General features: G+C 49.7%; 1 protein-coding gene across 1 annotated transcript; it reads right to left on the bottom strand.

Annotated features, from left to right (window-relative positions):
• Window positions 1–1,382: 1,382 nt before the first annotated feature.
• On the bottom strand, window positions 1,383–7,839 carry LOC140392856 (complement C1q subcomponent subunit B-like). Its single transcript, XM_072478595.1, has 3 exons — window positions 7,705–7,839; window positions 3,325–3,519; window positions 1,383–2,386 (listed from the first exon to the last, which is right to left on the bottom strand). The coding sequence occupies exons 2-3, from the start codon at window positions 3,506–3,508 to the stop codon at window positions 1,830–1,832; spliced, it is 741 nt and encodes a 246-aa protein (XP_072334696.1). The 5' UTR covers window positions 3,509–3,519; window positions 7,705–7,839; the 3' UTR covers window positions 1,383–1,829.
• Window positions 7,840–15,112: the final 7,273 nt, after the last annotated feature.

Raw genomic sequence — 15,112 nt, 5'->3', positions numbered from 1 at the left:
TCGGTTTGACACACGACAGTTACAGTTCTAACTGTTTAGGGGAATACAGACAATCTCCAAGCTGTGATAGGCTCAGGCTCCAGTGTTACATAAATGGAACCAGTTATCTGCGCACCGAGATTAGGAATTTAACAATCGATTTTGAGAGAGGCCTACTGGATACAAATCCAACATGAAATTCCTATCCCTCTGTTCTCATTGTATTTCCATATCAACCCCAAAACCCCCAAATTCCTTGCTCTTTAATTTATGCAAGGGAAGGGTGAACCCAGAATTAAAGATTAAAAAGTCCTTATCAGTACTTGTCTCATCAGCTTAGAAATCAAGGGAAGGGATTCTCCAATAATGGGGCTAAGTCTCCACGCCAATGTAGAAATGCTGGCGTTTCACTCTGGACTTTCCTTAAGAAAGTCCAGAGTGATTCTCCTACCTGCAGGGGGGTGGCAGGGCCCCGGCGTGCTCCTGGAAGCTCTGGCCAGGGATACGGCACCCCATGGGACGTGGCGGACGTGCACCGCGGACCGTGATGGAAGAAGTAGGTCCCCCCGAGATTGCGCTCTCCCGTGGATCTGTGCCGCCCGACCGCTTGCCTGGCCGTCTATGAGGTCCCCCCCTGGTGAACGATTCCCCCGCCCCCCCACCAAGGTGCCCGCGGACTGAGTCTGCTGCCGCCACCCGAGGTTCCTGCGCCGGGATTTTCGGCGCAGGCTTGGAGGGCCGAAGAGCCTGTTCCTGTGCTGTAATTTTTCTTTGTTCTTTGTTCCCGACGGCCGATAGGTGGTTAGAACCATGCCGTCGGGAACTCGGGCAGTTATACTCGGTGAATTGCGAGGGGGGCCTCTGCCCGACCCGCATTTAGTAGACCGCGCACGAGAGATTCTCGAGCGATTCTCCGGGGACCGGAGAATTGCTTCAGCGGTGTCATCCACAGTTCCCGCGTGAACACTCATTCTCCGCACCTGTCCTGAACGTGTTTTCAACACGGAGGCTCGGAGAATCCAGCCCAAGGTCTTTCTTGACGAGTGAATTATTTGAGACGACTCGTCAGTTATTACCTATTTTCTAGATTGTTATTTCACTCTCTCCATTAGATACAACCCATGTTTTTATTTAAACTTGTTTTGCATTTGTTATAACCCAAAACTGAAGCAAGAGATGAGCTTTATTTAAGTTTTAAAAACAAATACAGAATTATTTTTTGCTGCACCAATTTCAGAGCAGACTGCTTCAAAATGCTTTGTTAAATTGATGCATCGTTAAACACTGATTGCTAAATCAATGTCACTTACGTATTGAAATTGATGCACGATTTACTTATAAAAGTAAAGCCACATTTATATATGTGAGTACTGTATCATTGAAGGCAAATAAAGAGCTACAACTGAGTGTGAAACAGATTTAATGATCTGACTACATGTCCGATGAGAGTACACACGTGAAATCTTCAGCAAATTCAAAACATGATCTATTACACATCTTCAAAATCATTGAAAAAAAATGGTTAACTACATAAATGATCAAATAAAGCAGAATAGTTACAGTCTCATTAATTACTTAGACCTTGAAACGGTGTACCAGGAGATAGGACAAAGTAAATTCTATAAATGGTAACATATTCAACTGAAATCTCCAATTGCCAAGGGCTTTAATATTTTTAAAGTTTTAAACTGGTTAGCTTCCCTATTAAAATAAAACAGAGAGGAATTTCAGAAACATGTGCAAGCTGGTATCATATGGTGTCATTTCAAAATATTGGCGATTTGCTACAGGTTCAAACAGCCCTGCTCTGGACAAAGGTTGGGATGCGATGTCATCTCCCAGTTGGTGATCTAATCTGGGAATATGAGGAATCCATTGAAGACACTGTCAGCTCCCTCCACTCCCAACATTGAATTGGAGTCAGTCGTCTGAAGATAGACTTCATCATTCCGCTTCAGTTTAAGGATAACTCCCCCTGAACTCACCTGGAAAGAATTGTATATCTGATCACAGAAACCAACCTGTTTTGCCTGATTCAGCACGATGTTGACACAGAGGTTGCCCTTGGAAGTTGCATGATACACAAAATAATACAAGCCTGGTATATCACACTGAAATTTCCCCATTCTCGATAAATATCTCCTCTGTTCATTGGAAATCACTTTGTCAAATTTTATTGGAATATTTTTTCTTGGGCTCATATTTGTGCTCCTGGCCATGGAAAAGGCCGCCTTCAAAGTACTTGTGTGGTCTCCGACATCTCCTCTCTGACCCTTTTCCCCCACTGCACCTTTTTCTCCTTGCACTCCTCTGTCACCTTCAGGGCCCACTTTTCCAGTCATGCCCTCGAAGCCTTGCTCACCTTTCTTGCCTTTCAGACCAGCCATAGCAGCTGAACCAGGGGGACCTGTCAACAGCACAATTTTGATTAGTGATGACTGGAATTATACTTCTGATTTGTGCTTCATCGCTGTTTGACACCTGACAATTTTAAATGTTCAGAGAAATACAGACAAGCTCCAAGCTGGGCTAGGCTCGGCCTCCAGGGTTACACCCGTGCAACCCATTTCTCTGAGCACTGACATCAGGTCAAGGCTGAAACAACTTCCACGACTGTCTCCCCTTTCCCTGTACTCTGGGATTTATTGTGGAAAGCAGTGGGGTGACCAGGGTACTTGAAAACGGGATAGGTTGAAACAAATATTTCTCCAGCAGATGCCCAGGAGGAAACATTGAGAGGGACAGGCAGAAAGCTGTGCATTGAACAATCAGTCTCATATTTTACAGGTTCCAGGGATATCTGTAAATATTCCAGCTTCTGAGAAGGAGTTAGTAGCCACCAGGGCCCCGAAGGATCAGGACGTCACATTTAATTTACTTCTAAATGAGATATCTTTGTAGATACAGACTTCAAATAACTCTCACAGGTCACACATCCCTGATGAACGGGCCTTGTAAGAATGGTTTACATTCTCCAGTATTATCATTTTGACCGGATGAGGCCTGAAAGACAAAGCTCTCTGAATTGGGCAGCACAGTGGTTAGCACTGCTACCTCACAGCGCAAGGGACCCGGGTTCGATTCCGACCTCGGGTGACTGTCTGTGCGGAGTCTGCACGTCCTCCCCGTGTGTGCGTGGGTTTCCTCCGGGTGCTCCGGTTTCCCCCCACAGCCCAAAGATGTGCTGGTTAGGTGAATTGGCCGTGATAAATTGCCCCTTAGTTTTTAAAAAGATAGGTGGGGGTTACGGGGATAAGGCGTGGGCCTGGGTAGGGTATTTCTTCGGAGGGTTGGTCCAGACTCGATGGGCTGAATGGCCTCCTTCTGTACTGGTTCTATGATTACCTGGGATTCCTTTCATCCCAGGCGCACCATCCCTGCCATTTGCTCCAGGTGTCCCAGGCCTTCCAGGTTGGCCAGGGGTCCCATGAATACGAGAGGAGGCCGGACAGGTGTCTTGGGTTGATGATGTCGCCACCAACAAGAGAAGCACTAGTCCCACGTGGTTCATTCGATGTGACATTGCCATGTCAGACTACACTGTAATATAAGATATATATTTATCATTAGAGTACACTGTTCAGTAATTGAATTGTGCCAGCCATGTATTTTGTCCTGTAAATACACTATTTCCAGGTACGCGGCAATGCTATTGTCACTGGAGAATATGAACAAGTGTCACAAATACTTAAATCACCAAAAGAATTTCAATCTTGGATTCTTTCTGAAATTAGACATTAAAGTACACTCCTCATGGTTAATTTAACAAAATTCCAGCAATTAAATGACTAACAATAATTCCCTAACAAATAAAATTAGCAAATGGAAATAGTTGTAATAAAACCATTGATGTTTAAATTTGCACCATCCTCATAAAAAAAACTGCTTACAAAGCTTTTGAGAAGATACTGAAGATTCACGAAGCAGCTCAATGGTGTCACCAGAACCAGATTCAAACTGGAGAACATGGGCGTCATTCTCCGACCCCCCGCCGGGTTGGAGAATCGCCGGGGGCTGCTGTGAATCCCGCCCCCGCCGGTTGCCAAAGTCTCCGGTGCCGGATATTCGGCGGGGGCGGGAATCGGGCTGCGCCGGTTGGCGGGCCCCCCCCCGCTGGACTCTCCGGCCCGAATGGGCCGAAGTCCTGCCGATAAATTGCCTGTCCCGCCGGCGTGGATTAAACCACCTTTTGAACGGCGGGACAAGGCGGCGTGGGCGGGCTCCGGGGTCCTGGGGGGGGGGGGGGGCGCGGGGCGATCTGGCCCCGGGGGGTGCCCCCACGGTGGCCTGGCCCGCAATCAGGGCCCACCGATCCGCGGGCGGGCCTGTGCTGTGGGGGCACTCTTTCCCTTCCGCCTCCGCCACGGTCTCCACCATGGCGGAGGCGGAAGAGACCCCCTCCACTGCGCATGCGTGGGAAACTGTCAGCGTCCACTGACGCTCCCGCGCATGCGCCGCCCGGGGATGTCATTTCCGCGCCAGCTGGCGGGGCAACAAAGGCCGTTTCCGGCAGCTGGTGGGGCGGAAATTCCTCCGGCATCGGCCTAGCCCCTCAATGTTGGGGCTCGGCCCCCAAAGATGCGGAGCATTCTGCACCTTTGGGGCGGCGAGATGCCCGTCTGATTGGTGCCGTTTTGGGCGCCAGTCGGCGGACATCGCGCCGTTTCGGGAGAATTTCGCCCCATATCTCCACATCCTCAAACAGTCATGCAGAGCCAGATTTGTGCCTTGTCACGTTTGTTGATGCTTTGTCCTGTGTGACCTGCGAAGTTCTCGGCATAAACTTCATGTCCAAGGAGCAGACCCTGAGTGACCATCAAGGGGTCCACAGGATTCGCACTATTGCAAGATGCTGACCTTAAACCTTGAAACTCCTGCCCCACAAGACAGAGGACTTTAAAGCTCACCCCACCAGCCTCTTTACAACCAGGGTCCAACTGCTGGCGGGTCCTGCTCAAGATACAGCTCCAGGTTTAGCCAGGGGTGGTTTGGAGGGGATAGTGTAACTGCTGCTCTCCTCTCCCTCTATAATTGGGTGAAGTTGAATCTTCATCATCAAATGGTGTTTAAAACATGGATTATCACACGATAATAAGTTATAATAACTCGTAAGCTGAGGTAAAGTCGCCATAGTCCCAGATAACCATAGGCTGCTTTCCCCTTTGAGGGGGAGAGCTGACTGGTGGTGGTTTAACCTGTGGGTCACCACACCTCAGACGAAGGGCAAGGTTGAGAAGGCAGGGCCTTCATGAATAACCTCAGCCGGTATGGGAATTGGACCATGCTGCTGTTCTCGCTCTGCATCATAAACTAGCTGTCTGGTCAAGTCAGCTAAACCGACCCGCCAATAACTCATAAGGAAGGTTGTTGTTAACAAAGATTAATGTAGTTACATATTTACAATAGTCTGTTTAAAGTAGCATCTCACTCCCAGTGCAAACCCAGCTGGGAGGATTTGTTACCATCAGACTGGTGGTGTGCCTCAGGGATCAGTGATGGGACAACTACCTTTTGCAAGATACGTTGACGATCTGGAAGAAGGAGCTGAGGGGCACTGTTGCTAAGCTTGCAGATGATACAAATATATGCAGAGGGACAGGTAGTATTGAGAAGCAGGGGGGCTGCAGAAGGACTTTGACAGGCTAGGAGAGTGGGCAAAGAAGTGGCAGATGGAATGCAATGTGGAAAAATGTGACGTCATGCACTTTGGTAGGAAGAATGGAGGCATAGACTATTTTCTAAATGGGAAATTAGAAGCACAAAGAGAATTAGCAGTCTTAGTTCAAGGTTCTCTAAAGGTTAATATGCAGGTTCAGTCAGCAGTTAGGAAGGCAAATGCAATGTTAGCATTTATGTCGAGAGGGCTAGAATACAAGAGAAGGGATGTACCTCTGAGGCTGCATGAGGCTCTGGTCAGACCCCATTTGGAATATTGTGAGCAGTTTTGAGCCCCGTATCTAAGGAAGGATGTGCTGGCCTTGGAGAGGGTCCAGAGAGGCTCACAAGAATGATCTCTGGAATGAAGAGCTTGCCATATGAGGAGCGGTTGAGGACTCTGTGTCTGTACTCATTGGAGTTTAGAAGGATGAGGGGGGATCTTCGTGAAACTTTCAAGATGCTGCGAGGCCTGGATAGAGTGGATGTGGAGAGGATGTTTCCACTTAGAGGAAAAACTAGAAGCAGAGGACACAATCTGCGACTAAAGGGACGGTCCTTTCAAACAGAGATGAGGAGGAATTTCTTCAGCCAGAGGGTGATGAATCTGTGGAACTCATTGTCGCAGAAGACTGTGGAGGCCAAATCACCGAGTGTCTTTCAGACAGAGATAGATAGGTTCTTGATTAATAAGGGATCAGGGGTTATGGGGAGAAGGCAGGAGAATGGGGAGAAGAAAAATATCAGCCTTGATTGAATGGCGGAGCAGACTCGATGGGCCGAGTGGCCTAATTCTGCTCCTTTGTCTTATGGACTTCTGGTCTTATGGTCAACAAAGATTAATTTATTTACATATTTACAATAGTCTGCGCAATGTAGTATCTCACTCCCAATGCAATCTCAGCTGGGAGGATTTGTTACACCAGGCCCCGAATTGGGCCTGCTTTTATATCTTGCTCACAACGTGCCCCAGGTGGTTGTCCTCTGCCCCCCTATCCCGAGAGCTCGTACTCCATGAGTCTCACAGGGAGATCAATGATTCTTTCCCCATGATCCTTGTGGGGGTTATGACATAAGTCAAACATAGCAACACTTTCCACATGGAACCTAGAGTTTACTTTCTGAGGGGAATGATCAAAATGGCCGAATGTAGGTATTGTTCGCAGCTCGTGTGTGAAGCAACTCTTCGGCTGAGGGAAATCAGGTAGAAAGGACCATACACCTGTAATCGAGCACACCGATTGAATGCACCTTATTCTGCCTGTCCTGCCCTTTGCACAATGTACCCTGGAGAGACTCCCAGTCCCAGTGACTCAATGGGCATCAGTGTGAGGCCCACCGAGCAGTATATTGCACAGCCCCATGACCTTGATGGCCTTGGCTCTTTCACTGGGAGCTGCAGTGCAATGGCCCTCAATGCCCTGGACTAGAGAGAGGAAAATAAGCCAGGATTCCAATTGCCAATTACCCTCCATTGGCCAATGTGGAAATGTGCAAATATGCGGGCATGAATGTGGCCAACATGAGGCTCTGAAGCCTTCTACAGTCAAACAGCCTGTTTGAAAAATAAATAACTGCTGATGTATGAAAAATGGCAATTTGCTTGCGATAGTAGAGAACATGGTTTATCTATGCCACTGTGCCATCATAGCACTATAGCACTGCCAAAGACAGAAGCCGTAAAATTAAAATAAAGTTAATAATAAGGCAAAGATACAAACAAACTGAAAGAAAATAGTGAACAACTCCAAATTGGGGATCAGTTCCTTCGGTGTGCAGAATGGACATTTTTTGCAGCAAATTTCAGGTTGTTTGGTTTTTATAAACATCTGAGAGGAAGGATTTAAGTCTGAATGCATGTAGCAAAAGATTAAACATTTAACAAATAGAAATTCTGATCAACAACTTATTTAATATTGTTGATCAATAAACAAAGAAACAAATCTATTACTAAATAGTTAACCTTGGATTACCAAATGTATCCAACGGACGATAAACACTGGCGAGTATTTCAATTCAGCAACAATTATATAAAATTATATTGAAATGTTCGAGTTTACTAGGTCTTACCTTGAACGCCGTCTGAAAGCTTAATGAGGATATGAAGCGAGAGGAGAAATTACACAATACTGAAAAAAAACTAAAATGCCAAAATAGGGAGGTCCAGGCTGCTGCATGAAAGATTTGAACTGGCAAACAGCCTTGTGACAAAATCCCAGACTATCGCCAGTGAGTTCAGCTAACACCAATGCCAAGTTTCACTTCCCTCTTTACAAGAAATAGATTGTGAGTAATGCTCGTTGTGGTTGAGTTCATTCTGTAAGAGAAACACAAGTGGAATTTGAAATTACCTTGAATGTTCTCTGAAAATCTAATTCAAGACAGAGTGATTCCTCGTTCACCTCTCCACTTAACCCCACCACAGTTGAAGGTATGACTATTGGTGCGGCTGAATGAGGATCCGTTACCACCGTTCAATGGGGGTCTGATATCACCATTGAATGGGGGGCCAATATCACTGTTGAATGGGGGTCTGTATTACTGTTAAATGGGGGTCTGGTGTCACTATTGAATGGGGGTCCGATGTCAGTATTGAATGGGGGTTTGGTGTCACTATTGAATGGGGGTCCGATGTCACTGTTGAATGGGGGTCAGATGTCACTGTTGAATGGGGGTCGGATGTCACTGTTGAATGGGGGTCGGATGTCATGGTTGAATGCGGGTCCGATGTCACTGTTGAATGGGGGTCCAATGTCACTGTTGAATGGGAGTCTGGTGTCACTGTTGAATGGGGGTCCGGTGTCAGTGTTAAATGGGGGTCCGTGGTCACTGTTGAATGGGGGTCCGGTGTCAGTGTTAAATGGGGGTCCGATGTCACAGTTGAATGGGGGTCCGGTGTCACTGTTGAATGGGGGTCCGATGTCACAGTTGAATGGGGGTCCGGTGTCAGTGTTGAATGGGGTTCCGATGTCACAGTTGAATGGGGGTCCGATGTCAGTGTTGAATGGGGGTCCGATGTCACTGTTGAATGGGGGTCGGATGTCACTGTTGAATGGGGTTCCAATGTCAGTTTTAATTGGGGGTCCAATGTCACTGTTGAATGGGGGTCAAATGTCACTGTTAATTGTGGGTCGGATGTCACTGTTGAATGGAGGTCCGATGTTAGTGTTCATTGGGAGTCCGATGTCACTGTTGAATGGGCTCCGATATCACTCTTGAATGGGGACCCAATGTCAGTGTTGAATGGAGGTCCGATGTCAGTGTTGAATGGGGGTCCGATGTCACTGTTGAATGGGCTCCGATATCACTCTTGAATGGGGACCCAAAATACAGTGTTGAATAAGGTCCGATGTCAGTGTTGAATGGGGTCCGGTGTCACTGTTGAATGGGCTCCGATATCACTCTTGAATGGGGACCCAATGTCAGTGTTGAATGGGGGTCCGATGTCAGTGTTGAATGGGGGTCCGATGTCACTGTTGAACGGGCTCCGATATCACTCTTGAATGGGGACCTAATGTCAGTGTTGAATGGGGGTCCGATGTCAGTGTTGAATAGGGGTCCGATGTCACTGTTGAATGGGATCCGATATCACTCTTGCATGGGGACCCAATGTCAGTGTTGAATAAGGTCCGATGTCACTGTTGAATGGGGGTCCGATGTCAGTGTTGAATGGGGTCCGGTGTCACTGTTGAATGAGGGTCCGTGGTCACTGTTGAATGGGAGCCCGATGTTACTCTTGAATGGGGACCCAATGTCAGTGTTGAATGGGGACCCGATGTCAGCGTTGAATGGGAATCCAATGTCAATGATGAATGGGTTCCGGTGTCACTGTTGAATGGGGGCCCAATGTCAGTGTTGAATGGGGGCCCAATGTCAGTGTTGATTGGGGGTCCGGTGTCAGTGTTGAATGGGGGTCCGGTGTCAGTGTTGAATGGGGGCCCAATGACAGTGTTGAATGGGGGCCCAATGTCAGTGTTGAATGGGGGCCCAATGTCAGTGTTGAATGGGGGACCAATGTCAGTGTTGATTGGGGGTCCAGTGTCAGTGTTTGACGGGGGTCCAGTGTCAATGTTGAATGGGGGCCCAATGTCAGTGTTGAATGGGGGTCTGATGTCAGTGTTGAATCAGAGCCCAATGTCACTGTTGAATGGGGGCCCAATGTCACTGTTGAATGAGGGTCCGATGTCACTGTTGAATGGGGGTCCGGTGTCACTGTTGATTGGATGTCTGATGACAGTGTTGAATGGGGGTCCGGTGTCAGTGTTGAATGGGGGCCCAATGTCAGTGTTGAATGGGGGTCTGATGTCAGTGTTGAATGGGAGCCCAATGTCACTGTTGAATGGGGGCCCAATGTCACTGTTGAATGGGGGTCTGATGTCAGTGTAGAATGGGGGTCCAATGTCACTGTTGAATGAGGGTCCGATGTCACTGTTGAATGGGGGTCCGGTGTCACTGTTGATTGGGGTCCGATGTCAGTGTTGAATGGGGGCCACAATGTCACTGTTGATTGGGGGTCCGATGTCAGTGTTGATTGGGGGTCCGTTGTCAGTGTTGATTGGCGTCCAATGTCAGTGTTGATTGGGGGTCTCATGCCAGTGTTGAATGGGCGTCCGATGTCAGTGTTGAATGAGGGTCCGATGTCAGTGTTGAATGGTGGTCTGATGTCAGTGTTGAATGGGGGTCCGATGTCAGTGTTGATTGGGGGTCCGATGTCAGTCTTGATTGGGGGTCCGATGTCAGTGTTGAATGGGGGCCACAATGTCACTGTTGAATGGGGGTCCGATGTGAGTGTTGATTGGGGGTCCAATGTCTGTTTTGATTGGGGGTCCAATGTCAGTGTTGATTGGGGGTCCGATGTCAGTTTTGAATGGGGGCCACAATGTTACTGTTGAATGGGGGTCCTATGTCAGTGTTTATTGGGGGTCCAATGTCAGTGTTGACTGGGGGTCCGATGTCAGTGTTGATTAGGGGTCCGATGTCAGTGTTGAATGGGGGCCACAATGTCACTGTTGATTGGGGGTCTGATATCAGTGTTGTATGGGGGTCCAATGTCAGTGTTGATTGGGGGTCCGATGTCAGTGTTGATTGGGGGTCCGATGTCAGTGTTGAACGGGGGCCACAATGTCACTGTTGATTGGGGGTCCGATGTCAGTGTTGAACGGGTGCCACAATGTCACTGTTGATTGGGGGTCTGATATCAGTGTTGAATGGGGGTCCAATGTCAGTGTTGATTGGGGGTCCAATGTCAGTGTTGATTTGGGGTCCGATGTCAGTGTTGATTGGGGGTCCGATATCAGTGTTGAATGGGCGTCCGAACTCAGTGTTGAATGAGGTTCCAATGTCACTGTTGAATGGGGGTCCGATGTCACTGTTGAATGGGAGTCCGATGTCAGTGTTCAATGAGGGTCCAGTGTCACTGTTGTATGGGGGTCCAATGTCAGTGTTGATTGGGGGTCCGATGTCAGTGTTGATTGGGGGTCCGATGTCAGTGTTGAACGGGGGCCACAATGTCACTGTTGATTGGGGGTCCGATGTCAGTGTTGAACGGGGGCCACAATGTCACTGTTGATTGGGGGTCTGATATCAGTGTTGAATGGGGGTCCAATGTCAGTGTTGATTGGGGGTCCGATGTCAGTGTTGATTGGGGGTCCGATGTCAGTGTTGATTGGGGGTCCGATATCAGTGTTGAATGGGCGTCCGAACTCAGTGTTGAATGAGGTTCCAATGTCACTGTTGAATGGGGGTCCGATGTCACTGTTGAATGGGGGTCCGATGTCAGTGTTCAATGAGGGTCCGGTGTCACTGTTGTATGGGGGTCCAATGTCACTGTTGAATGGGCGTCCGATGTCAGTGTTGAATGGGGGTCCGATGTCACTATTGAATCGGTGTACGATATCGTCATTTAATGGTGGTCCTGTTAAATGTGCCTCTGGTAGAATGAGGGTCCGGTGTCACCAATCGGCGCCCATAGGGCCTTGGGCTTCACCTTGGGACAGAGGGGCTGTTGGTTCGAGCCCCGGGCTGCTCTTGCATCATCTGCCTCTGCCAGCCCTGGTCATTTCCCATGATCCACACCATTGTGTCAAAGCCCTCAGTGGTGCTCCTCAGTGACTGGGACACATCCCCCAATGACCTTGCCATGCTCTGCACTACCTCAGTCATGCCCATCTGCGACTGGTACAAGCTCCGCAGCGCCTTGCCCATTCCAATCTGAGAGCGGGACATGTCCTGCAGAACCCCATCAAGGTCTGCCTCGTACTGGGTGACATCCCCCAGTGAGGCTGACAAACTGCCGAGACCCTCAGCGAAGGCCGTCACCGAGACGCGATACCTTGGACACCTTCACTAATGGTGCCGACTTCCTGCACCAGGTTCGCCACTGCAGTTGCCACCCGAGCAGTGTTGGCCTCGGTGCCATCATTGCTGGCGCCATCTCCTGCAGCCATAGCCTCTTCGACTCCTACAATCTGGAATGTCGCTGATATCTCCCTCTGAATGTCCCAGCCATTCCCTGTCGTCTCCATCAGCTCCGGGTAATGCTGTAGCAGAGGCTCAGCATCAGGTTGGGACCCTGCTGGGTCCTGGGATCCAGCTGACCTCCGACTGCTGTCCTGCCTGGGGGTTCCTGCCTCAACCAGATGCACATCAGCAGCGGTGCTCAGCAGATTGTGCCTCAGAGGCCTGACCACTAACATTACCCACCGAGGTGTATGCATCTGTGCTGGTGAAGGGTGGGGACGACAGCTGTGTCGCAACTATAACAGTTGCATCCTCAGAGCTCTCCTCCGAGTGTTGAATGAGGGTCCGGTGTCAGTGTTGAATGGGGGTCCGGTGTTACTGTTGAATGGGGGTCCAGTGTCACTGTTGAATAGGGGTCCAGTATCAGTGTTGAATGGGGTTCCGATGTCAGTGTTGAATGGGGGTCCAATGTTACTGTTGAATGGGGGTCCGGTGTCAACTGTTGAATGGGGGTCCGGTGTCACTGTTGATTAGGGTCCGATGTCAGTGTTGAATGGGGGCCGAATGTCACTGTTGAATGGTGGTCCGATGTTACTGTTGAATAGGGGTCCGATGTTACTGTTGAATGGGGGTCCGGTGTCACTGTTGAATGGGTGTCCGTGTCACTGTTGATTGGGGTCCGATGTCAGTGCTGAATGGGGGCCACAATGTCACTGTTGAATGGGGGTGTGATGTCAGTGTTGATTGGGGTCCGGTGTCAGTGTTGAATGGGGGTGTGATGTCAGTGTTGATTGGGGTCCGATGAAAGTGTTGATTGGGGTCCGATGTCAGTGTTGATTGGGGTCCGATGTCAGTGTTGAATGGAGGGCCAATGTCACTGATGAATGGGCGTCCGATGTCAGTGTTAAATGTGGGTCCGGTGTCAGTGTTGAATGGGGGTCCGGTGTCAGTGTTGAATGGGGGTCCGGTGTCACGGTTGAATGGGGGTCCGGTGTCAGTGTTGAATGGGGGTCTGGTGTCACGGTTGAATGGGGGTCCGGTGTTACTGTTGAATGGGGTCCGGTGTCAGTGTTGAATGGGGTCCGGTGTCAGTGTTGAATGGGGGTCCGGTGTCAGTGTTGAATGGGGGTCCGGTGTCTGTGTTGAATGGGGGTCTGCTGTCCCTGTTGAATGGGGGTCCGGTGTCAGTGTTGAATGGGGTCCAGTGTTCCTGTTGAATGGGGGTCCGGTGTCAGTGTTGAATGGGGGTTCGAAGTCAGTGTTGAATGGGGGTCCGGTGTTGGTGTTGAATGGGAGTCCGCTGTCAGTGTTGAATGGATTCCGATGTCAGTGTTGAATGGGGGCCGAATGTCACTGTTGAATGGGGGCCCGATGTCAGTGTTGATTGGTGGCCACAATGTCACTGTTGAATGGGGGTCCAATGTCAATGTTGATTGGGGGTCCTATGTCAGTGTTGATTGGGGGTCCGATGTCAGTTTTGAATGGGGGTCCAATGTCACTGTTGAATGGGGGTCCGATGTCACTGTTGATTCGGGGTCCAATGTCACTGTTGAATGGGGGTCCGATGTCACTGTTGAATGTGGGTCCGGGAGTGTCACTGTTAAATGGGGGTCCGTGTCACTGTTGATTGGGGTCCGATGTCAGTGTTGAATGGGGGCCACAATGTCACTGTTGAATGGGGGTGTGATGTCAGTGTTGTTTGGCGTCCGATGACAGTGTTGATTGGGGTCCGATGTCAGTGTTGATTGGGGTCCGATGTCAGTGATGAATGGAGGGCCAATGTCACTGATGAATGGGTGTCCAATGTCAGTGTTAAATGTGGGTCCAGTGTCAGTGTTGAATGGGGGTCCGGTGTCAGTGTTGAATGGGGGTCCGGTGTCAGTGTTGAATGAGGTTCCGATGTCACTGTTGAATGGGGGTCTGATGTCAGTGTTGATTGGGGGTCCGATGTCACTGTTGAATGGGGGCCACAATGTCACTGTTGAATGGGGGTGTGATGTCAGTGTTGATTGGGGTCCGGTGTCAGCGTTGAATGGGGGTGTGATGTCAGTGTTGATTGGGGTCCGATGAAAGTGTTGATTGGGGTCCGATGTCAGTGTTGATTGGGGTCCGATGTCAGTGTTGAATGGAGGGCCAATGTCACTGATGAATGGGCGTCCGATGTCAGTGTTAAATGTGGGTCCGGTGTCAGTGTTGAATGGGGGTCCGGTGTCAGTGTTGAATGGGGGTCCGGTGTCACGGTTGAATGGGGGTCCGGTGTCAGTGTTGAATGGGGGTCTGGTGTCACGGTTGAATGGGGGTCCGGTGTTACTGTTGAATGGGGTCCGGTGTCAGTGTTGAATGGGGTCCGGTGTCAGTGTTGAATGGGGGTCCGGTGTCAGTGTTGAATGGGGGTCTGGTGTCTGTGTTGAATGGGGGTCTGGTGTCACGGTTGAATGGGGGTCCGGTGTTACTGTTGAATGGGGGTCCGGTGTCACGGTTGAATGGGGGTCCGGTGTCAGTGTTGAATGGGGGTCTGGTGTCACGGTTGAATGGGGGTCCGGTGTTACTGTTGAATGGGGTCCGGTGTCAGTGTTGAATGGGGGTTCGAAGTCAGTGTTGAATGGGGGTCCGGTGTTGGTGTTGAATGGGAGTCCGCTGTCAGTGTTGAATGGGTTCCGATGTCAGTGTTGAATGGGGGCCGAATGTCACTGTTGAATGGGGGCCCGATGTCAGTGTTGATTGGGGGTCCGATGTCAGTGTTGAATGGTGGCCACAATGTCACTGTTGAATGGGGGTCCGATGTCAATGTTGATTGGGGGTCCTATGTCAGTGTTGATTGGGGGTCCGATGTCAGTTTTGAATGGGGGCCACAATGTCACTGTTGATTGGGGGTACGATATCAGTGTTGAATGGGGGTCCAATGTCACTGTTGAATGGGGGTCCGATGTCACTGTTGATTCGGGGTCCAATGTCACTGTTGAATGGGGGTCCGATGTCACTGTTGAATGTGGGTCCGGGGTTGTCACTGTTAAATGGG

This window comes from Scyliorhinus torazame, chromosome 16, assembly GCF_047496885.1.
Source record: "Scyliorhinus torazame isolate Kashiwa2021f chromosome 16, sScyTor2.1, whole genome shotgun sequence".
Taxonomy (NCBI): Eukaryota; Metazoa; Chordata; class Chondrichthyes; order Carcharhiniformes; family Scyliorhinidae; genus Scyliorhinus; species Scyliorhinus torazame.
This window is presented reverse-complemented; position numbering and strand designations above follow the sequence as displayed.

Excerpts from the sequence above, each read along its gene's own strand:
- LOC140392856 (XM_072478595.1), bottom strand. The coding sequence starts at position 3,508 with ATGGCAATGTCACATCGAATGAACCACGTGGGACTAGTGCTTCTCTTG. Across the intron at positions 2,387-3,324 it reads TGGGATGAAAGGAATCCCAG|GTCCCCCTGGTTCAGCTGCT; the intron begins GTAATCATAGAA and ends TGCTGTTGACAG.